At 32.5% G+C, this 25,985-nt stretch overlaps 2 protein-coding genes across 2 annotated transcripts in view; one reads left to right on the forward strand and one right to left on the reverse strand.

The window, feature by feature from the left end:
- The first annotated feature begins 222 nt into the window (after positions 1–222).
- LOC106624506 (inactive dipeptidyl peptidase 10) overlaps positions 223–25,985 on the forward strand; it is a 241,150-nt gene continuing 215,387 nt past the window's right edge. Inside the window, exon 1 of the mRNA XM_036368603.2 lies at positions 223–679. The gene's annotated coding sequence lies outside the window, so the exon portion shown is untranslated. The remainder of the gene's footprint in view (positions 680–25,985) is intronic.
- Positions 23,649–25,047, reverse strand: LOC106625285 (vitellogenin-1). The gene is made up of 3 exons (XM_036368605.2): positions 24,813–25,047; positions 24,485–24,747; positions 23,649–24,411 (listed from the first exon to the last, which is right to left on the reverse strand). Exons 1-3 carry the CDS (start codon positions 25,030–25,032, stop codon positions 23,734–23,736), a joined length of 1,161 nt encoding a protein of 386 aa, XP_036224498.2. The 5' UTR covers positions 25,033–25,047; the 3' UTR covers positions 23,649–23,733.

The raw sequence follows: 25,985 nt of genomic DNA on the forward strand, positions 1-25,985 counted from the left end.
GGAAAGTGGGGAGAAAGGATAAAAAGGATTAAATATCAGCAGAAAATAAATGAAAAATAGTGAAAATTAAAAAACAAAAAAAAATTAATTAAAACACAGTAAAAATTGTTTTTATTACGTTTATTGAGAGAAGAGGAAAATTTGAAACAAAAAAGTATGTAACTTAAAAAAATTTTAATAAGTATAAAAAATTTAATTTATTTAAAAAAAAGTCTTAATGTAATGTAAAAATGTAAAATCTGAATTCATGCTTCAACGCAATATAAAATATCACACTGCAAAAAATTAATTAGTGCTCTACAAAACAATGTGATTAACTATATACACGACCGACAACCAAAATTCGCATGAAAGCAAATTATCACAACAAAATCGAAAAATTCTACGAAAATCTCCAGCAACCGTAAAACAGTCGCCCACGCCTAAAAAGCGCTATAAGTGCTCAGTACAACAGACAAAATCTGAAGCTGTCCATCATCTGGTGCGCACATTCAGCTTATTAGCAAATTTGCGTTACGCCTAAAAGCACGCTAAAAACAGCAGCGGATAAAGTAAGCATATGGCGTTGCTGGCAGATGCCCACAAATACAAGCGCATGTTGCAAAACACTACAACTACACATTTGGGTGTCGTTATACAGTGAGAAAGAAGAGAAAGAGCAGAGGGAAATCACATGCAGGTTGGTTATTTGCTTTATCTTTGACGCCTAAAGTGTTGCCTACATTTAGGCTATGCTGTCGTATATCATTGCTTTATTTGTAGACTACGTTGACATTTTATGCGCCAAGGGGCGTTTTTCGCTTAAGAGTTTTACAACTATTTTATTCATCTCTATGTTTATTGGCCTGTTTATTTGAGCGATGGAAATTCAGAGATTGCAAAGAAATTAGGGATTTAGTGAGCGTTGGGTACCGTTGAAAATAGTGAAATGTGGCGATAATGCTTGTTGTAGTTTTTTAGGTAATAAAGAATATATGAAGGTCAAAATTTAAACGAATGTTTTTGATATTACTTTCTTGTGATAATATGTGATTATAAAGCTTTAAGGTTAAAGTATGACGACATACTGAAGATAAATATGTTTCATATAGAGACCGAAAGGAATAATTGACTGTTTCGGTAGGCAAGCAGAAATTCCAAAAATTGTGAAATTAAATAAAAACTTGAAAAAGCATATGCTGCGGTGATTCGTCGGTGACATGCAGGTTTTGCATATAAATGGTTCTTCACGCAATGCTCTACCAGTTTTTTTTATCTAAATCGTTAAGTATCAACTATTTTATTAAGAATGTAGCTATTTTTTCCCTTTTTTTTGGAATCATTGCAGCAGTGATGCATCCGTTTCTAAGCGTTCCGGAGACCGCGTGGAACACGCGAAATATTAAATTTTTTCTTAAAAAATTTCACGGTGTATTCTGAAAATAAGGGTAAATATACCCTTAAAATTCTAAAACAATTAATATTGAAAACTTTCTCTAATTTCTAAAAATTCATTTCTCATCTACTTTTTGAAAAAATAAATATCTCTTGTAATTATTTGTAGAAAATTTAGTTCTCTACAAAATCGTCTCGTACAAAGTTTTAATCAATTTTACAGTTTAAAAGTTGGTAACTTTCAAATATTAAAGAAAAAAAAAAAACAAAAGGTAATTAAAAAGCGTATGACAGCTTCTTATTGATATTAAGAGCTCATGCTTGAAGAGAACTTTTTTGAGATGTCCACCAACCAGTTTTTCAGAGTATAAAGTGAAAGCAATTGTCGATTTTTTTTGGAACCGCTTTAATGTATACGAACATATAATAAATATATATATATATTCATTGTATAGATACGATATTTAGTCACCTTTTCCTAAGAAATAAATAGCTTTTGTGGAATATGTTATTTGCCTTTTTCCACTTGGGCAAGCTTCTATGAGTATTACTTTTTTCTTAGAAATTTTTGCAATGATTTCAAGCGTAAACTCTTAGTTGCTTCCGTATGTGTTCATAAAAATATTTAAACATAATACTTTTGATATATTTTTGATATCTTCTCTTTAAGTTTTGTATGTTCAATAGAACTTAGATATCTTGTTATGTGCGTGATGTTGGGGATACAGATGAGTTGAGTATGATTTGTAGTATATATATATATTATATAAGCAAAATATGAATCTAAGAAATAAAACTATAAATAAAATATTATTGTTTGTAAAACTCTGAAAATATAATTTGCTTAAAAGTATTGTTGCTGGTTTACTGATTATGACTTGTGGAAATTCTATTCATAAATATAAAATAAATGACATCATCTGTAAGTTCATCAGCTTCTGCTCTTTGTATTAAAAAGTCCAGCCACTGTTCAAATATTTTCTTAAGTAGCTTATTCACTTCCATGTTTATTTAGAGTTCGCTCTAGTTTTGGGTTTACAGGGGTTGCAATTGGTTATGTAGTAGGTATGTCCACTACAGCTTGCATTATTAACACTGTTGTGATCCAACAATTTTTTTTGAAATTAAGAATATTTAATAACACAAATATATGTCTTTGAAAATCTGTAAAAAAAAAAAGCCTAAGTTGACTGGTGAGAAAAAATTATATTTTTGAAGCTCAGAACATTCACACTTTTCCACGTCACATTTGATAGCATACAGCGCTATATGCTTTCTTGGGTTTCGCGTTTTTTTGTTATCTCGTTAATAACTCTGCCATTTCCATACACCTATAATTTCATAAGTATTAGATTTTCAGCCCCTTCAGCGGTTTATAAATTGACTTACACGAGTCTATTGCGTCTGCGACTTTTACACTCGTGGTGTCAAGGCAATGAACATATTTCACTCGAAATACATATTACATTCTAAATTTATATTTAATATATACACATTATATACATATATACTTGTATGTAGGTATGTGCATGTATATATAACATCATTTGTTTGTTGAAAAAGGCGAACAAATGTCAAATTCTTTAACCACATATAACACAAAAGTAAACGCCAAGCGCCAGAAGCATGTGCCAAACAGTCAGTTATGCACAAAAATATTGAAAATAAAATAAAATAAAAGTTGTGCGAAAAAAGACAAATGCATGTCAAAAACATGGCGAATGATTGTTTGTGTGCGCTTTTGTAATTTTTGACAATGTCAAAAGCGAAGTTTAACAGAGCGCAACACAGTGGTAATGAGTGGTGAAATGGAGTAGAAGCGAACATAGAATGAAACAAATAAATTTTATATACAAAAACAAAAAAAAAAATACGCAAATTCAATTAAATTATGAAAATGAAAGCGCTGTGCTATTAGTCTTCAAAAATTTTACCCAAGGTCTGAATTTTATACATTTAATTTAACTGCGATCATGCCTTGATAAAAAGTTAATAGTTCTTTGTCGAAGTTACAGGCTTTTTCTCATAATCTAAAAAGTTATTTGCATACGTTGCGATTTCACAGTCGTGCTCTAGTTTCTCAAAAATAATTTTTTTTAGCATACATTTGAAGCAGCGAATTTTAGCGTTCAAAACAAAAAAAGTTTTCGTAACGGTCTATGACAGATGTTGGGTACCGCTGCTATTGCTATTATGTCAACGGAAGGCAGTAGCGGTGCAAATTCATTGACTTGTTCCATGCTAGCTCGCTATAGGGAGTAAAAAATTCGAGTCAGAGTTGATAACATTTAATGTTGCCATACATAAGAAACAATTAAACACAAAAAATTAAAAATTTTGAAGGAAAGCTGTAAAAATCTTTTACAATAATATTTTTAGCGAAATTAAAAAAACATACACGAATAAGATTTATAAAAAACTAAATTTTCTATATTTGTATAACTTCTAAAAAATTAAGCGGAATTTACTACAGACTTATATCTGTATAAAATTGTCATCTTTCACTAAAAGTAAATTTGAAAAAAATATTACAAAATATGTAACAAGAAAAGGAAGGCCTTCTTGGAAGTATTTGAAGACATGAATGTAAAGATATTAAGAATAGCTTTTATTAGAGCTGCCAACTAGAAAAAAAATTAAAACTTATAAATAAATATCCAAATGTGCACTTGCATAAGGTTTTTATAAAAGTCTTCTAGAGAGTGTGTGTTGAACATATTTGTGAGAATATAGATATAATTAAAAACAGTGTTACCACCTAACACAAATAACAATATAGAGTAAAATATTATTTTATAAGCCTAAATTTTAAATAAAAAAAGTTCATTGATATTTCCTGAAAATTATTTAGTACCGCTTTAGTTTCATCAAGAAAGTGTTGGAATAGTGTGGCCATCTATAGAAAATGTGAAACTGAATATATCAAAAAGTTTTCCAAATACCCACAAAGCATTTAAGAAAGCGTTCCTCAAATTATTTGGAACCCTTTTATTATTTTCACATATTTTGTAATAGAGTTGCTATCGATTAATAAAAGTGAAACTCGAAAACAATTATAAAATTTTTCTAGATCAAAACGGGAAAAATAAGCAACATTCTAAAAATGTGTGTCATATGAAAAGTTTTAAGAAAAAAATATTTTTTGTACGCCATTAACATATTTCTTTCCTCAAAAATATTTTTTCGCTATATTTTTTTTTTTTAGTTATATATCATACATTTTCGTAAATTCTTCTCGCTGTCAATATGTATTCTCCCGTAATTTATTATTATTATCTCTTTAAATTGTTCACTCAGCAGAAAATCCAATTTAAAGTAGAATCCATGATACAATATAATTTACGTACAAATACAAGTACATACCTATAGAGAGTAAGCAATTCTCCATTGCAAGCATTGAGGGAGTACTCACACAAAACAGTAACTGAAATATTTATATACCGACCAAGTTAATATGTTATCCAAACACAATGTCTGTCAGGCAGCCAGGCACACATAAACACATAATCTGTATACCCCCAGCAACATAAAAGTCAACTAAACAATGTCTTTTGTTTTCGTAAATGTCAGTTGCGCCACCTTAAAGACATTATGCCTTGTACGCGCTCGCCATAGATTTTTCTTTCTTGTTTTCCAGCTTTTATTTGGCTATGCGCTGCAGTTGATATGCTTGTGTGGGTGGACAACTATGCATATTCAGATTTATTTTCAGGCCACACACTCACACATGTGTATGCGTGTAGTCGTAAATTTTTTAACGGCAGCTCAGCTAGATTTTCGCTTGCGCAGACCGAGCGGACATTAAAGGATTTTGGCAGAATGAAGAAATTTTGCAGCGACAGTTCAAGGATGCGTGACTGCTTTGTGGTTCCACTTCTAGTGATTTTTTCTTTATTTATTGCTATACCTATATACTACTGCAGCGCATATGTATATTTGGAAAAGCAGATATTACATATATTTATGTACTAGGGGTATATACACACTGCTTTACCAGCATATGTGATTACGATATATGCGGCTTTGCTCTCGTTTGTCACTGCGATTTATGGTTCTTCAAAGGTGCTTATATATATTTTATAATATGTTGGCACCTTTTCTCAAAATTTGCCTATTTACTCGACTATCTGACTTTACCTGAGCATGTAATAAATCTTGCGGAGATTTTGAGGACTTTGACTTAATGTACTATTAATACTATTTAGGTGAAATTTATTTGTTTCTTGGATTACTATCGCATAAAAGGGCTGTAAATATTTAACAAAAAGTAAAAAGAGACGTAAAATTTATAACCAATTTGATTCATGTTAAACAGAAATCACCAAAACTGGATATTTCTTAGAACAGGTGGCAACCCTAAACAAAATCTTTTTAACAGAAATATTTTACAAACGTGGTTAGTTAAACCCCCATTTTCTAAGATTTCACATTTCTTATCAATTTCCATGAAAACTAAGTTTCAGTTTTTAAACAGTTGGCAACCTTTAAATTATTTAATTATTAAAAGCATTTTAAATTTTAACAAATTTATAAAGTTTTTAATTTATATTTATGATACTCTATATTTTCCTAAAATTTATTTTGCTATTTATCTTTATTTAAACATTTTCAACAGGTGGCAATATTCTGACTTTTTTGTTTGTTTGAGTCAGCCGCGTGTTATATCGACAATCCCAAATTGGTGCAAATAAAATCATTCGTCATTATGGAATATGGGCATAATTACTGAATTAATTTATTTTTAGGTGGCAACTCTTATAAGCTTTTTTTATGGATTTTTAAAATTGTCCCGTTTATAGTTTTATTTAATACTACTTTATTTTTTTAAAATTTTTTTGCCTTTTTTTCTTTAAATTTTCAACAGGTGGCAGCATTATTTATTGTTTTTGGTTTGAGCCATTTAAGTGTTATATTAACAATCCCAACGTAATTCAAATAAAAACAGTCGTCGTTATGGAAGTTATTATTGTTATATTTAGTTATTGAATTATTTTTTTTTTAGGTGGCAACTCTCATAACCCTTTTTTCATGAAATTTTGTAAATTTCTCCGTATGTTTTTGTGTTTTATGTTATTCATATACATCTTTTTAATTTTTAAACAAGTGGCAACTTTATAAAATACATAAAATATTCAAATCAGCTTAGGCTTCATTTGCATAGCATATAACTTTAAGCATCATAATTCAAAAGAATTATTAATTTTTTTTATATTTTAGAATGAAACAAAAACAACTATAATAGAAAACTGCCTAAATATCAAAAAAAAAAAAAAAGTTAAAACATATTTTAGTTCGTACCAAAGCATTCTTATTAATAATTTATGCCATCCTTCTATTAGCTCGCATTTGCATTTCTAATGGAATTTATTAGTTTTCCCTTGCCAGTCAGTGGCGAGTGCTCTTCGTGAACAGCTTTTACGGCCTTACAAGCGCGTTATAAAAAAATCCTAATAAGCAAGATTTTCTATTTTTCACTTCGAGAACTTTTCACCCAAACTCTGCGTGCCGCCGACACCAGTTAATGAATACGGAAACGGCGTTTTTGAATGCTATTTTGTACTTTTTGTAGCGCACATTTCACGGTTCCTTGATTTTCATTGACTTTTCCTAGTGCGTTTGTCCCTTATGCGCTTTACGTTAATCCGTTTTGTGGGTAATAATCCGCGTTGCTTTATTAGTTTTTTCTTAAGTCGCATTAATGCTGATAAGCGTTCAGTTGTCGTGGGAATAGTGATCCCAACGGTTTTACATTCTACGGAGTAGGGGAAGTGGAATGCTTGACATTTAAATCTTTGACTCTTTTATTTCGCTAAGCTGACTACGTGAAATACCGCGGATGTGTTAAAAGTTTTACAAGTTTAATTGTGGAAGAAAAAATTTAAGTTTTAGATATTCTTAAAAGTAACCGAAAGAGGGCAAAATATTATCTCACATATTCTAACAAAATTTACTAAGTTTCCTTTAAAGTCCTTTAAAGTTGGTGGGTGAGGGCTCAGACGCTCAATACTAGCTTTTGCTAGGCTTCGTGCAAATATCTGAAAAGTAAGAAGTCTTTTTAATATTTTTCTTTCAGGAAGCTACCTTCAGATATTTCATACTGTTTCACAAATACCTGGCTTCTGCTTCCCACCCTGAGCCAAAGTTGATGAATGAATAAAAATTTCTTTGGTTAATAAAGTCATTTGTCTTTATTCTTCTTTTCACTTCAAAAAGATAGAGAACTCTCAATGTTCGCATTATTAAATTGTTCACAGGCACACGCACACACACATACTCATGCTTGGAAAAACAATAGCTATAATTAGCCGTGAGTGAAAGACTTACACACATCTATCATGTTTTTGCTACACCCCTACATTATACATACCTATGTGTATGTTATAAAGAAGCTGCCCTGTAGGAATTTATGAAGTGAAATTTTTAGGTACTTTCTATCGATTTAGTTAGGTTTGTGATCAGCTCAGAATTTTTAAAATACTTTTATGTTAGAAAACAGGGAGAATCAACAAGTTACTAGAAGAACTGAACCATAAATGTTGGCGCATACAGTTGTCACTGATAATATGTCACTGAATTATCAGCTGATTTTTAGTTAAACCCCAATACTGCTCAATATTGATATTTAATATTTTACTGAATATAATAAAAAGCTAATCAGTATAAGCGTTGTGAAAATGATTTGAATAGTAAGTTAAGACAAATTTTTCTAAAGTGGTTGACTAACAGTGTTTTTGCAATATTATGACATTACTGACTTGTTTAATTATACATGTATTTGTCTGAAAATTGTGCTAAAATATTATTTAAATATCATATGCAAGCAATACAACAAAAATATATTGAATCGTTCTTATTTATTTATACAATATATAAGTCTTTCCAAACAATACTGAACAAAAGTAACATGACAGCTTGACACGACTCAAGCGTGATCTGTCAAAAAAAAAGCTATTAAAAAAAGTACCTATACTTAGATCAGCCGTTATACTATATACATATATATTCTTGTGCATATGTATATGTGTGTATATACACAAATATCGTATCTAAAAATTTCCTATATGGCTTGAGTTCATCAACCATTATTACTGCGAAGAAAGCTTCTTTTGTTTTGTTACTAACAAGCGTCTGATTAGTCTCAGGATAGACTATAGTAGAATCGATTTTTTAAAGGAAAATATTAAATAGGGCAATTTTCGATCAATAAAAAATATTAATGTGTGGTTTTGTTACTAAATTTTAAAGATTTATAATATTTTTTTAAAATTAATACTTACTGCATTCTGAAATAATAATGCCGACCTTTTCTGAACCATAGATAAGAAAAAAAGTTTTTATTTATTTGTAAGAAATACAAGAAAAGGTCTAAAAATTCCAGAAATTTAATTTTGAGTAAATATATATATATTCAGTAACATTTATGCCCCAAAGAGCTTTTGACTCCGATATAAGCATAGTAAATTTTTTGCAATGGTGTGAACCTTAAGTTGATAGTTTTCTAGTTCTTTTGTGGTTTGAAACAGAAGGCATTTTCCAGCGGGTGTTGTGAACAAACAACAACTTTTGTTAGATCTACAAAAAAGTCATAATTTTGGTTTGTTCCGTTCTAGATATGATAATTGGTATTTATATATTATATAAGTTGTAGGTAATGAAAATATCTACAACTTTTGTATTAAAACCTTTTTCACATAACCTCAAAATGTATGTGAAAAATTCAAATGTCAAAGTTTTTGGCTTTTTTTATTTGGTGTCAACTTACTTTCTTGTGCCCCAAACACACTTTACTCATTTTTTTAACTTAAAGCAAGCCTTGTTTTGACCTAAAATCGAAAAAACCTTAATTTTCCATGCAAAATTCTCGCGATAAATTTTTTTTTATCCAAAATAATAATAACAATAATTTTCCATTCAAAGTGCTCACGTAAAAATTTCTGATTTTTTTTAAAGTCGGTATGGTGCGTTATTTTTGTTGAAATCTCCACTCTCTGATGGTATATAAAATATATACATTACTATGACAAATTCACTCAGAAAATGCAAAAAAATACCCACTACCGATAAAGATGTTTTCAAGTATATTGTTGTTAACTTCTATATCTCGGCAGAATACATTATGAAAGGACAATGAATAGCACAAATTCAGAATCGAAGGCATAATAGCGCAAATAAAACGGTAAGTGGTTGAGTAAAGGAGAGAAAATACAAAAACTTGCGTAAGAGAAGGCTTAAATACGCAGCGCTTGCTGCGTTAATGCCAACAACAGCAATAAAAAACGCTTACGACAAATTATTGCATTGGTATGGGTCAATATGTATGCATACTAGTCAATGGATGTATTTGGATAGAATCTGTATGCTGGCGAATATGTGTGTATTTTTATCCAAAAATGTATTTAATGGCAATGACCAAATGCGTTCTCTTCTCACATTTCGCGCTCTTCTTTCCCCCACATTTAAAAACTCACACGAAAAGAGACGCACATACTCGCCCATGTACATATACAAAAATATATTTATATAACGTAAAACAAAAACAACAAATTGTCATTAAATACTATTTTATTAACAATTGACAACAGCTTAAGGCAGCAACCAGAAATCCGTATCAGCGCAGCAGCATTACGCAGCCATGGACGCTATGTCACACAAAGGTTGCCGGTGCGTATGAGGGACCATCATTGCATTGTATACATTCACTATCTACAAGTATGGTGCGAACATGTATTGGTAAACTGAAAGCAATTCAAATAAATGAGTAAGCAAATATATGCTTCGTTTTATAAATAGCACAGACACATGTGTGGGTGTAGTTGTGTGTGTTTGCGTTTGTTTGTGTTTGGCTGTAATCACATTCTTAGTGCCATAAAAGCTTCGTTACAGTAATAGTTTTGCACACACAGACACACATCTACGCTCTATGCGCATGTGAACCCGCACTGCTTTCAAACATAATTTCATTTTATGAGTCACGGCGATGCTTAGCACAAATTAATTGACCAATAAATATCAGACATTTTGCCAAGAAAATATTGGTTAGTAAATATGTACTTCAATGGGCTGTTATGCAAACGAAAGCATTTGTAAGTGTAAACAGTGTTTGGGTGTGTATGTTAAGTGCCTATTTGTATCTGGAATTAATTAACTAATTGAATCTGGTTTGTGATATGCAAAACTGCTGATGAGTGGACAACATCACTCTGCACTGCATTTCGAGCATCTTAAATAGTGGTTTCGTGTAATCGATGGAGAGTATGAATATATCAGCTAATTTGTTTCAAAAGTTTTATATGCGGTGTCTTTTAATAAGATTTTATTTATAATTTAATAACTTTTAGCTATTAGTTGCTACGAAAATTATTAAGAACACTTTAGGAATCTCAGAAAGAGATACCTATTTTTTTAGGTAAGTTTCAAAAGGCATTCTTTGGCTTTTTAAGTCTATTAAATATTATTTATGACCTTTGTTAATGAGAAGTTTTTATTTTTGTGTCTATTAAGCTTGATATATATGTCTGGATTTTTGCTTTAACCTGGTGAAAAATTATATCAGTTAATGTATATATATCAATTAAATATCAAATTTTCCGAATAATATTTTTTTATACCAAATGCAGTATAAAGTAAATATTTTTTTATAAAAAAAAGAAATGAAGAAAAAAGTTCATAATGATTGCGGTGAAAATATATATCAGTTCGAACAAAGGGTATATTCCAAATATCCTTTTTCTTTTTTTAAATATATAGCGAATGTGCACATAATATACAAAGTATGTGTTTGAAAATATTCACTAAATCTTTTTTGAAAATTCCAGCAAATAGTTTCGGAGAAATATGCGTAATCGGCTCTCAAAACTTTAAAATGTAAATTTTTTGCAAATAACATTTTTTTCTTAAGAAACCGTTAAATATTTTTGAGTAGTCCTTCGAACATTACCTTTATAAATTTTAATATAGTTATAATACATTTTTATGGTTTTTCGTTATGAGATAATTTTAAGTTGAAAAATTGTCCTCATTGCCAGACCTTTTTTTTGGAGGTCCTCCTGGAGATCGTGATCACGAGAATATAAAATTTTTTTAAGATGAGTCACCGATTTTTAAATATATTTATTTATTAAGTAAATTACCTCTTATATTAAAATATTACATAAATACAACACCAAAAAAAAATTATACAATAAGAAAAAAAAGAAAACATAAAAATAAAAGAGATGAATTAAATTCAACTTCTTTCCATACATAAAATTTTTGCTCAGAAAAAGTTGATTTTTTTTTTGATTTTAATACGACAAAGCAAACCTTGAAATAATATCGGTAATAACAAAATTCAACAAAAACGTGCAGAAATGTAGCAGTCCAGCATTCAAAGTAATTCGGAAGCAAACAAAAAATAGAGCTGTTCTTATAAAATAAACAGAAAAATAATTAAATTAGATATACTTTTCTAATGAACTGAAGTGAACTTTATTGTTGTAATTAAATTGCACCTATATACCCTGTTATTAAACTTAGCTTTGCCTGGATTTTTTCTGTTTTCTTTACTTCACGGAAGGAAGCTGCTTTGTATGTTATTAATGCGCTTGTATACCTAAAATGTTTTTATGGAAAATAAAATAAATAGCTTGTACGGAATGAATTGAAGATTAAAGAATGTTTTCGAATCATAAAGAATTAAGAAAAACATCAAATACAAAAAAAAAAAAAAAATACGTGTGTCACTCGAGGCCATTGCATAGCGGTTTTTATATCAACCCATGCAATTATATTGTAATTATTTATTTATTTATTATGAAGTATTTTTTTTTGTCTTTGATGTTAATTGAAGTTTTTTCCTTGATTTTAATTTAAGTTACACTTTTTGAGCATGTTGACCGATATGAAAGCAATATTTTATATTCATTGATCCGTTTATCATTTTTTCAATCATTCTTTTATTAATTCCATCTTCATCATGTGTTTCACAGTTTATAAATGTAACCAATATTTTATGGTAACTAAAACTAAAAAATAGCAGAATTGAGCGTTTTCACTGTTACATAAGAAAAATAATGCTAATTCCAATGTTAAGAAATGTTAGATATGGTAGCTATATGATATAAAAAATGCACCTGTGAAGGGTATAATCGGTTCGATGCAGCCGAAGCTAACGATTTTTCTTGTTTTATAAATCTTTCATCAAATATAATTTAAAATATTTTTATTGTTGTTGATGTCGATGTTTTAATTATATTGATTATTTATTTTATAACATCGTAGATATATGTCTTTATGTATATTGTATATTTAAAGTGTAGAACGTTTCAAGTATTTAATTGTAGTGCATACAACAATTAGAAATAAGAATAGACCATCAACGAAGGAGACAAAATTAAATTTACTGCAACAGGTATACTTCACAGCCAACTTGCGCTCTCTTTGATGACCGCTGAAGTGCTTTGTTTTTTATTTCTCTATTTCATTATCTTCAATTACGGTGAATTCAAATCGCACAACAATCGTATGAAGCTGAAATGTTTACGGAACAAATGAAGAAGCGGCTGTGAAGAGAGAAACTAAGTACGAACAGAAAATGTAGAAATCATTAAAGCATAAAAACAATAAATGCAACAATGCACCACAAACCGTGAGCTGACAGTGCGTATGAGTGACATTTAATTAAAAACCACCTTGCAACAGCAGAAATAATACGAAATGTGGTTAGCTAATGAAATCAGCTCAATAGTTCCGTTGCCAGCGGGAGCAGCATGCGGCTGACAATGCAATTTTCAATGAGTCTAGTGTTGGAGCAAGCCAAACTAAATAAACAACACGCGGCAATATTTGTAACTATATTTAAGCGTGTTTACAAACGCTGCAGCGCTGCGCTCGCCACTGCAGTGGCGGATCAAGTAATTAGTTTGCGATTAGCGGCCATAATTGTTGGGTGAAAATTACGTGCCACGCGGGAGTGTGACGCTTAGCGATCAATGCCCAATCAATGTAGTGCGCTTTCTAACGGCCAACGACGAATTGCAGCATGGACGACGAGGCAGCGCAATAAAATGAGCAGGTCACGGCTACATAGTATGGCCGGTAATTGATGGGGTTGCCACCACTAATTTGCAACTAATTAAAGATGTGGCAATTGCATTTTTATTTGTCGCTATCAGCGCTAATAACGGTTAATTGTGTAATGAAATTGATTTCGAAAACACCTAGAATAGTTAAGCAGGCTCAAAAAGTTGGAAATAGTACGGTTTATAGTTTTCATAAAAATATTTTAATTCTGTAAATTTTATTTGCTGTTGAAATATTGCATTAAAAAGTTTAAATTTGATAAACCCAAGTCTTGCGAAATATTGTACTAGAGCACTACGAAATTTCGTTTAACAAGCTTTATAGACAAGCTCTTCACTATTCATTGGATGGCGATCAAAAGGAATGTAGACGGTACCTTAAATATCATTATTGATCTAAATATTGCGATCTGAACTCATCGTTCTAAGTCTATAGCCTACTTTTACAGAACTGAGAACGGTTTGACCAATATTAAAATCTATCCTGCTACGGGCGCTTTTTGGACTTACCTAGAGACCAATTCATTAAGCAGTTATTTCCACTATTGCATTTAAAAAAATCGATATTTTTGCAAACATATCGCACGTAGATGTATTTCAATATATTCTCCGAAAATTTTTAATTGATCCGGCAACTATTTTCGCAGATATGAGCCTATTTGTAAGAATTTGTAAAGTAGGTTTAGCCGGTTAGCAATACTAGATTTCAGACTAGGTGTCCTCTTTAATTAGTAGTTATATATCGAACTAGTGTAAACAATTAGCTAATTATGTCAATTTGATTCTGCCTGAATATTACAAGCCTCCTAATAATCTCCCAATCTTTTTTCTAACTTATAAGCTGCTTACAAATAAGCCTACATTGTCTTTAATATTTATTTGTATTATCTTTTGTTACAATCGCAGTAGCACTAAGACAACTAAATTGATCCGCCCCTACTCACTTCTTTTATAATTGCATACATTTTGTAACACAGTAGGCTTTGCCCTTTGTGGCGCTTTCAATTAATAGGCTACAAAACTCTGAAGCAAATAATTAATATCCAATTAGTTATATTCTAACAGTTGTGCTTAAACCAAATGGCTTTTCTGCTTGCGACTTCTCGATGCTGCTGCAAGGAATTCCGTAAAGATTTGCTTAGCAACAGCATGAAGGTGACTAAATCAGTGGTCTAATGTCACATATCGCATATCTTATTTTTGTATTTAAAACACTACCACTTTTACTCAATTGACTTCATTGGCGTTTGGGCGGCCTTAACTCTAAGTGACCCTTATTAAAACTTCATTTTGCCACTTTTTCTACTCTACTCATTATAAGAAGGCCGCTACTTACTCACTTCAAATAGCTTTGTATCGTTTTTATAATTAGAAGAATTTTCGGAGTGTTGAAAAACAAACACATTGGGTCCTTGTGCGCAATTATGCTGCAGGCAATGCGACAAAAGGAACAAAAAATCCTCAGAAAGTAAACCAATGTAAATTTACAGCCAAAAATTAAGCAAAAAAAAAAAAAATTCAAAACCAACTTAACACATATATATGTATACATATAGAATTGAGCTACGGCATTCAATTTCTTGCCGCACGAAGCCTTGACTAAGTGCCCACCAACTGTTGGCTTTTGCTGAACATTTTCCGACTTTTTAATTTTTTTTACTGCTATTTTCTCCTATTCTCTTTACTTAAATAAATCTGCTTGCCGGTTATACGCTTTTCATTGCCTTTTTGTCTTTTTTTCCTTATTGCGCCTTTGCGCTTTGCTTTCACATTTCATATTTCCGCTTTCCTAATTCCCTTTAATGCCCTCGCATTGTGGTTGGCATTTTATGACTCTGCTGCTGCTGCAAAGCATGTGTGCGTCGGCAGCCAAGTTGGTCGGTAAGGCTTCCAGTTATGGTCAGTCGAGGAAATTTTTTGATTAGATTATATTTTACCACTAACAGCGAGTCTGAGCGAAAGCGCAGAGATGGTGAAACTGAAAGGCGAGCCTGGAATATTATTTTCGCTTTTGTAGTTGTCACATTCATTGTGGGTCATTTACGCACGCTTCAAGTGTATGTGATGTGCATAGAAATGTCTTCGTAATTATCTATGTGTATGTTATTGTTAGTGGACATGTCATCACTAAGGTAAAAGTTATTTCTGAGCAAGCTTGTTGGCTCAAATATTTTGATTCACACACTCAGAAGCTTAGTTGGTAGCTTGATTTTTGTCACCAGTCGTCTAATAAGTTTATTTCGGGTACACTGTGAGAATAAGCACTAATAACTACTATATTATTTAATTTATGTTGGTGTATGACTTCGCTAAAATTTGCGAAAGTTGCGCTTAGATGTAGGCAACATTTTGTAATAATTTTTATATTTTTCTGCTATTTCACAAAATGTTGAGAACACAAACTGTATCGTAAGTTAACTTAGAAAATTTATTACATTTCATTAAGGCATTACTTTAGTTTTCACAATAAACTTATTGCTTGACTGTAATAATTTAAGTTCTAAGTTACTAATCTAAATATGTTATCATATCAGTTCCATTAATTTCAAACACAATATGTTGTCATTATTAAGTACTTTTTGAAGTGACTAACCCACGTCCCATCCTCATTTCTAAATCACTCTCTTGTCCATTAACTTGTTCACAATTTGTTTCCTGTTGTGGTCTATGTCTCCTTAATCAGCAAGTGGTTGTTTAAGAGTAAAGCAAAGAAACTTACTTGGCAAGTAGTGAACGAAAGAAAATAAGAATTAGTTAAGCACTTCAGCAATTTTGCCCTACTTTGGAGGTTTGCCTACTGCATGCAACTATACAACCGCATCCAATGAATTTCGCAAGAGTTTTAATTAAAGTTTAATATCAACTTTTTTTCCAAACAACTTTCTTGTGTTGGCATCAATCTGCCAGGCGCGTGAAGTACTTGAAATGTTTGCCACTTACAATGTGGCTGTGTTTGTAAATAAATATAATGTATGTGGGTGTATGAAGGTGGATCGGTAGTTTTATTAAAGTGAATAGAGGAATTTATGAAAGGAGGAATTTTTGTGTGGATGTTGAGAAGAGAAAAAACTGGTTATGATGAGAGAGAAGACATATGCTTTGGGAACATTTGTAGAAAAGTGAAAAAAAGATAATAGTAATTTTAATAAATCTTCAGACTTACATGCGCCTGAAAGTAGATTTCTTAATAATTTAGCTATTTAAGAGATTTAATTAATTTTTTTGCCTACATCTAGGATTTCTCACAAATACATAGTGTTATGCCGAATGCTAAGCATAAAAGAAGGCCGAAAAGTGAGAGTAAGTCTCATGTTAAACCGCTAAGAAAACTAAAAACCTCCATTTATGTATCGTACATGTGACCCCGATTTTATAATGGTATCGTATGATCTTGGTCTGATGATATAACTCCAATTGAATTGATCCATAGATATAGCTTTTATTTTCACCAGGAATGAAAGCTAATAATTGAAAAAAAACGTCGAAAAAAGTAGAGACAACTAATACAATTTAAGAGTCAGACTTTGAAAATACTTGAGTTCATATAAGCATATATCGAATCATAAAAAAAAATGTGGAGTACCCTTAGGCGCACATTTAACTTATTTAAGTCGCACTCCTATAGGAAAAGAAACATAAGTAAAGGTAAAATTTTAACACCATATAATGATATATTTTTCAATAAAAAAATAGTTTTTCTTTATCTAATTACTAATTGTTTTTTTATTTAACATATTTTCCATACATTCATCATATTTTCAGTATTAGTTGAGGACTACAACTACGAAATTATTGTTATTAACACTTTAACTGTCTGAAATTCCGATAAGTAGTTGAGAGAAATATATTTTTTTGACTCCCTGTTATTATGCTGCATTAACATAGATCATCATTAGGCGAAAATATTCGAAGTGCTGCGCCGAATGAGCTTTAATGAAAGCGATTTGCATATTTTTCGGCGCCAAAGCGGCTGAATTCTCTACGCCCAGCTTGGCGTCTCTGCGGCGAACAACAAACTTTAATGGTAGCAACACGCATAACACATTTGCAGATGTACATACATCGACAGGGACACACATACATACACATATATGTATAAACATAAACACACATACATACATCTATGCTTGCAAGGTCATAAATTAATGAGTTCGTTTCTCATGAACGGTTTTGGACAAAAGCACACAGTAAATGGAAATGTCTTCACAATTCTTGTAATTGTTGTTGTTGTGGCTATTGTTTGTGTACTGTGCTGCACTCACATGACCATAAATTCAACTTAAATAAATAATTTAATTCGTTTGTAAAGGAATTGCACTGTAAGTGCTGCGTCAACATTAAAGTGTGACAACGCCGTCAGCTGGGCGGCAGGAGCGGGGCTGAGCGCAGTCTGTAGTGACAATAAAGACGAGGCAAGGCATTGCATTTGCTTAAGTAATGCAATAATCTTGGCTCCAGACGTTAATGCAGACGCAAATATGTAAGGCCATAAACACATACACAAATGCGCTCGCACACACACACACACATGTTTCCTTTGCGCATTACGCATTTTATTGCCGCCTACATTTTGCAGTAGCGTTCCATCAGCAGCCATGTATATTAGCGTCTTATTGCAGTAGCGGCTTGGCGATACTCGCACGCGACAATAACTTCTAATACATGTTTGTATGTATATGAGTATGTGTGTATGGCACTGTATCACTTGTGTCTGCGTGTGTAAGTGTTTGAATTGCGTAAAACCGCATAATGCCGTGCCAGCAAACCATTAAAGCGCCAGCAAAACAGAAACAAGCGGACGGGTGTATAAGTGTGTGTGTGTGTGTGACGCTAACCAATGTTGTTGATTATGTATACGCACCGTTGCACTCTATTGCATACTTTATGCATGTCGCTGCATTAATGCCTGTAAGGTTGTTGTTGTCGTTTGTGTGTGTGTGTGTGTGTGTATGTGTAATATTTACGTACTCGTCTGCGCTATTTTGCTTTTATGCCAATAACTGTTTATGTATGCATGAGCTGACGGTGGCGTGTTGCCATAAGCCATGACAATTGACGGCAGCCACAATTTGGTGACACTCCGCATATTCAACGCTTGCTTGCAGCATTATTTTGTTGCTCTATTTAAAGTGAGGTTCGCTAATAGAAGAAGTTGAGCGTGTAAACATTTTATGCTATACAAATATATTGATGTACAAGGATATTATAAAAGATCTGATATTTACACCAACGCCTAAGAGAAAAATTTAGAGGGTCAATTAAAAAATTTTAGTCAAAAGTATATATGGATGTATAGATATAGCAAAGGTAAAATAAATTTAAAAAAATTACAATTAAAAATAATTTTGACAGAGTTGCCAGCTGTTTATATTTTGTTATTATCAATTATTTAATGTAATGCAATTGCCACCTTATAGATATTCAGCTGAAGTGTATACTATAACAGCATTGCAAGATGTTTTGAAATTTTAAATAACTAAAATTATAGTTTTTAACATGGTTGCTATCTTTTTAATTTCTAAATTCCGTAAAATTAATGCTATATTATAGATATTACCATATTTGCTCAGAATCAACGCTAGAGACTTAAACGAGTTTAGAACTAAAACAATGGAAGTGATGCCACCTTTTTGAAATTAAAATTTTAACAATATTTATGAAAGAAGTTTCCTAATATGGGTATGAAATGTAATCTGCTTCAAAACTTCTGTTTGAAATGATTTTGATGAGTGTTGCCAGCTTTTTAGAAAAAAAATTTTTTGTTGCTAAAAGTCAACAAGAAAGAGTAAAAATATTCCACAAATTTGATTTAAATATCCACTTAAACTAAACTAACTAAAGTTTAAATCAAATAGCATTAGATAGATTACATATTGACTAAGCAACTTGTGAGAAGTATAAAAATTGCGCTTGATTGAGTTTCGCAAGACAGCAGGGTCCGGTGACGACCAAAAATTTAGAAAGACCACATCAGACAGTACGCCGACCGGACTTCGGACGCAACGAACTATAGACAAGCATTGACAGCCATTCACAGTGGAGCCATCAACACCTTCATCGACTCCCTTTCAGTGAATGGCGTACTAGGAGTCAAACCACCACCAATACCAGACGTAGAGCTCGAGTTGCCTCGCGAAATCAGAGTGACCCTCGCGCTACTTCGTTCTGGATATTGTAGCAGTACTTATCCAAAACCACCTCGTTGCATGCCCTACAAACCCAACTCATCTAACACCCTTTTCCCTATGATCCGACCCCGTCGAAACAGCTTGTTTCTTGGGCCTCCCGTTAGATGACCTCGACGACAACCAAACTATAACTTATCATCCAAGCGGGGACTACATAACCGTTACAACAACAACAACGACTAAAAATTGCTTGGGGAAGGTCAGCATTGCACGAGCTGGTATGAATATAATTGTAGTATAGTAAATCTATAAAACGGTTATAAAAATGTCAAAAATACGCTCAGGTATTAACTAGAAATAAAAATAATATATCGATACAAGCGCATATAATGAGTGAGAAAAAAATATTGGTAAAGAAATTGCCTTTTATGTTTTGGTATTTAACAAAAACATAGCTGCCTCTCAGGTGACGTGACACTGCGTAACCCATCGGATAGTATTCGCCGCTACATTTACCCGGCGGCAGATTTTTTAAGGAATCGCAACGTTTGGCCAGAAAATTATTCTCATTGCTCGGATAAATCGACTCAGCGTAGTATGCGATAGAACGGTAGTGTGAACAATTAAGCAACCCTCTTGTAAAGGGAAGTGGCCGCTCACAAAAAAGTCTGCACTACCGGTGGCTTCCGGTTGACCGAGGACGCCAGGATTCGTGTGTATGATGTCAACAAAATCGGCGTCTCTTGAAGAGTGGGTGGTCAATCCTTTATCTGTGTAGAAACACGGAAAAGCTGGATCTAAGCCGGTGAGATGTGGTAAGCTTTCGTTTGTCAAAAGCCGGTAGTGACGCGCCGTAGAGCCAATCGTTTGTCCGCCCAAACTGAAACCAATCAAATGCAAGTCCGCGATGTTTATAAGCGAAGTCAGACGCTGTAGCCCCACGGCTTCGTGCGGTTGAAGCTCTCATCGGCCACCAAATCGCTGATTTCCTCAAGTGAAAATGAGCGCGGTACGCAACTCCAATTTAATATCTTTGGGTTTTGGTGTATATTTCTCGGGTGATTGGTTGTGACCTTGCCGAAGAACTGTCGCACCTGAGCTTTGCAAGCAAAAAATAGAATCTTAAGAAAACCATTTAGCGGTATTCCAAAATTGAAACTCACAGATTTCACTCTCTATGCTAAAGTAAATTTGATATGGTAGACCCGCCAATACATTCTCTATAATTTTCAAAACATATTCGGGACGCAGTGGACCCGGTGTACTGGCGATTATGCCCTTGCCCTATACACTATATCGAAAATTGAGACTTTTAAGACTGCACTGGCGCCTAGTGTTACCAACAGCAGAAAAACAGCGAGAAGTTTCATTTCGTCTGTGCGCGAGAAATCTACTAAGAGTTGTAGTCTTCGACGGATAACTGTTTATACTGCACTGCACTTTTGTCAGAATGTGGCTCTACTATTTATATGCTGTGTGAAATTCTTGCATGATCTTAATTAGTCGTAATTACGTTGCTTATCATATTCGGTTTTCCGTTGTTTTGATCTGCATAAGGCAAAATTGTTACGTGTACTTCAAAGCGCACTACGCACAGTGAGGCAAACCCAGAATGTAACTGTTTGAAATATTTAATTATGTTATTGTAGTGAAATATTCGAAAACGGTGTTTATCCCGAAAAAAACGGGATTCCGTAAATTTTTTTTTCGGGATTTCGGTATTTTCAAATTCTTTTGCGAAATATGAAATCTTGTAACTGGAAATTATTTAAGCACACCAAATGATTATTATTAAGAAAATCACTTATGTTATACTAAAAGTAAACTAATGTATTTTAAAGGGTTGCAATTTCTGCAAAAAATTTCTGAAATTAGTCTTCATACATTATAGGGTTGCCAATGTTTTTAAAATATAGCTGGCATGCTTTTAAATTATACGTTAAACTTTACAAGGAAAAGCTTAAATACTTGACGTGTTTCGTGGCTATCGTTACAAATCCCTAATTAATAGACTGATATTTTATCAAAAAAAAAAAAAATATGTATTTCTCCCCACTGTCCATGACATAGTATCATATGTCATTTTGTCAAAGAAAACCAATAAATATATAGAGATATAAAGAAATAAATTATTTTATTTAATATTATATATATGGTATATATGACACCCACAACGACAATGTTGTCAAAAAAAAAAGACGTAATTTGCAAATAAAATTATATTTTGCCATAGAAATCTCATTGTAAAAAAAATAAAATTAAAAAATTGTATACTGATAATGCAGTTAGCAACAATACAGAATTTGTTAAGTTACAAAAAGCAAATTTATTTCTTTTGTTTATTTTGAGATAATATTATTGCAACTCGTGCGAAAACAGCTGACTGAGTAAATAACTGTTATTAGAGAATTTCACAAAGTGAAACTTTAATATAATGACTGTTTTGGACTGTTCAAATATCCTTGCACGCGCTTGCCTTTCTATCTAATACAAATAAAGGCATATATACAAAAAAATATATATAATATATATAATAAAAAAAACAGACATGCATAAATATAAACCATAAAATTATATGAACTCATATACGAACATCTATTCTCATCTAATAATTTTTACTGTTTACTCTAAATAATAAAAATACGTGTGCATATCATTTTTTTTATCAACTTGCACTTGCACTTGCACACATAATTATTTATCTACTATTCAAACGTTCAAACGAGATACTGTTCCAAAAGGTGGGGTAGCTACTTACCAAAATAATAATAACGTTACTAATATTATGACTATGAATATTGAATAATTTATTTTTTACTAATTAAATTTTTTTTAATTCCATATTCTTATTTGCCATAAACAAAATTATATATAAAATAGTATTAACTTAGAATCACCCTGCTCTGTCTCTTCAATTAATTTGTTCCGCTTGAGATATGTCAAGATACACCTAAAAGTATGCAAATATTTCGCGCATACTTTGTGATCGTGCTAAGTGTATTTCCATTACGCAATTTCCTGATTCGATCGCGGCGCTCAAAGCCCAGATTGAGACCCTACATATGAACACACATATACACATAGAAATTTATTTAAGATCAGTTAATGAATTATTCATTTAGGCCGTGCACGGCAAACTAAATACGAGTTGTAGTTTTCGGCGAATAACTGTTTATACTGCACCGCAGTTTGGTCAGAAACTGGTACTGGAAACTGGTTTTTTTTTTGGGACAACCCTAAACCCTATATTAATTTAATTGTAGTGATAAACTATTGAAATATTAAATTTTATAGCTTTTCCGAAATAACTGCGACAATAAGTCGATCGATCCTATAGTGGTCAGATAACGGCGGATTAGGCAAATGAGCAGCTTTTAGGGTAGAAATGGGCGTGGGCAAAATTCTATTATAAATATATATTATATTATAATTTATATATATGCTTTATGGGGTCTCCAATATTTCCTTCTAGTTGTTATAAACTTCGTGATAAACTAAATATAACCTGCGGGAACTAGTAACATTTCTAATAAAAAACACAGAAATTGTTAAGCTAAAAACAATGCAATTAAATTATTTGTTTATTTTGAGATAATATTATTGCAACTCGTGCGAAAACAGCTGATTAAGTGCGTTAGGTAATTTCACAAAGTGAAGCTACAAATTAATGACTATCTTGTGTTCCAGTGTTATTAGAAGTTATTTCGGCTCATGACACCAATTGTTAAGTGACATACGTCAAAATGTGTATGTGTAAAAAAAAATTTATAAAATAATTCAAAATGTATATAAGATAATAATAACCAGCCGTGTACACATTCTTAGTGTTCTGCATTGACCAAATTCAAAAGATTAGATAGGGATATATATTCTAGCAGTGACGTGATGGTAGCAAGAACTTTCCACAACTCGAGTGATGCTCGAAGACTTTCGTTTTTTAGTCCTTCTTTCAACTGGCTTCACCAGAGTGTCAAGTCCTGTCAAAATACTCTTTAGGCTTAGAAGATAATAGTACTAATATTAAGCAGCAGTCTTTCGAAATAACTTCAAAGGAATTGTGAATAAAGCTTAATTTAGTATATTTGATTACATATTTCATTTATTGGAGTAAATAAGTATCGATTAGTAAGGATTAAATGAAATAAGAAACTGTAAATTCAAACAATTTCTTTTTACGAGTCTTCGCAAATGCCACAAGTGGTGGTTGCCGGATCCATATAATCCTCAGTTGCATTTTTGCCATACGGTCTCTCCTTATTCACCTCCAGAATATATCTACCCTTTAAGTGGTGTGGCACTGCTAAACCCATTGGATATTCATTACCGTTACACTTACCCGCCTTCAGACTATGCAGTGAACTGCAACGCTTTGCTAGAAAATTGCGCTCATTATTTGTATAAACCGATTCTATATAGTAGTCGATAGCGATTTTGTGAGAACACCTCAGACTTGTGCACGGATCTTGTATAGGAAATTTGCCACCCACATAAAAGGTAACATCACCGCTGGCGGCAAATTGCCCCGCAATACCGGGAGTCGTGATTATGTTGTCAACAAACTCGGCATCACTGGCTGAGAGAATAGTTAGCATCTCGCCCTCGTTAAAACAGGGAGAGGCGGGATCAAGACCTGTCACATGCGGTAGTTGATTGCCTGTGAGATCAGTGTAATGCCGGGCGGCTGACCCCATTATTTGAGCGCCCAAACTGTGGCCGATTATGTGTAGATTTTCAATGTCTATAATTTGGGTTAGATTTTGTATGCCCTCAGCGAGATATTTGCCTATTTTAACGGTGTTTTCTGCGGCCCAAAAATAAAGCGTTCCCAAATAGCCACCGGAATCTAGCACCTACGTAAAGAAGCAGTCCATATAATTTACTATATTTACTATATAAAATTGAAAATTGTTCATAGTTTCTTACTAGAAAATTAGTATCACCACGACAGCTAAATGCCTTGGCCAATTCCCCGGTTGCAGAAAAGTTCACTGTTGATAAGCAACCCGTTGAAAAGATAACAGTCTTCTTTTCCGGATCAAATTCTGGATCTTTAGCTAGTTCCAATATATTTTCGATGGCATATTCACGTGCACCGCAAGCTGTGCGAAACTGTAGTTTAATGTTCTCAATTCTCGGTAAATATTGCTCGGGCGTTTGATCTCTGCCCTGCGCTAGCACTGTCGAGCCTGAAAATTTCGTCATACCTAATCGATGGTAACACAAGTGTATTGCTGCATCAGTTTATACTCACAAACTGAATTTAATATTCCGGATGCAATCTGAAATGGTACACCCTGAACGAGATTTTCGACAGTTTTGAAGAAGTAATCAGCCCGATACATGTCCTGTTTACTGGCCCTTAAGGCTGCAATAATTTCAGTCACCGAGTAAATGTAGTCCCCCGCTCTTGTGTTGAAGGCAGCAGTGCTCTCGAACAAAACAAGCAATGAAAGAATGTAGAAGAACTTCATTGCGGCAAACTTCACTTCTCAATACTCATTTTGGATGAGCATTTGCTAAGGTCTGACTGCTATTTATATAAAAATTGCTTAGGAGTTGTATATCAATTTGTAATTTAAACAAGCTCATAAAATAATACTGATAACTGTGGCAAATTTTAAACTTTTAAAGTTTGCTAATTAATGCGCAATTGACTTATCTGCAATAACGGTTGTTAGAAATTTTCGTATCTTTTATGACAAGCTTCTTCTTTTGTATGGCACTCTATAACAAAGTCTAAAAATTTTGGAAATTATCTCAAGTATCTTAGTACAGTTCAATTCTTCAACTCATTATTATTTATATTGACGAACTGAGCGGAAGTCAAGACGTGCTGCACAATTTAAGAAATCTAGGTGAAAGATAGAGAGAAGGATGTAACGAAATAGGAGCAAGAAAGCTCAACAATTTGGATGATGGCAAAAAGAACAAGTCTTAGAAAAGTCGACTAGGTACTATATTTTTAGTGAGAAAAACTTCTACAATCTTCTGAACTTTGGCAGCAGTGATGGTGGTGGTGAAGGGGAAAAGTGAAATCTTTTTCATTTAGAAACTATCAACTTTAAGTTGAAGCAGTTAACATGGTATTGAAATGGTAAGGATATCTATGAACTTGAAAACTTTACTTAAAGTTAAATACCGTTAATTAGATAAAATTAAAAAATATCAAAAATCTGACCTTCCAAAGGGACCTTCTCAAAGTATGCACCGATACCAATGCTATTAGTGTTCAAATCGCTTCGAGAAAAGTGTTTTCTACAGACATGGTCATAACTTACATCTATAAATTCGATTACGATTCTTATCGATACAAAAATTTACCGAATTTACCATTTTATTACATTTTCAGTGCCACCTGTGTTTTCGATTAATAAGTTCATATAACAAAAGTGTTAAAAAAAAACTGTCTCTATTTAACTTGATA

This window comes from Bactrocera oleae, chromosome 5 (assembly GCF_042242935.1).
Source record: "Bactrocera oleae isolate idBacOlea1 chromosome 5, idBacOlea1, whole genome shotgun sequence".
In the NCBI taxonomy this organism is placed as follows: domain Eukaryota; kingdom Metazoa; phylum Arthropoda; class Insecta; order Diptera; family Tephritidae; genus Bactrocera; species Bactrocera oleae.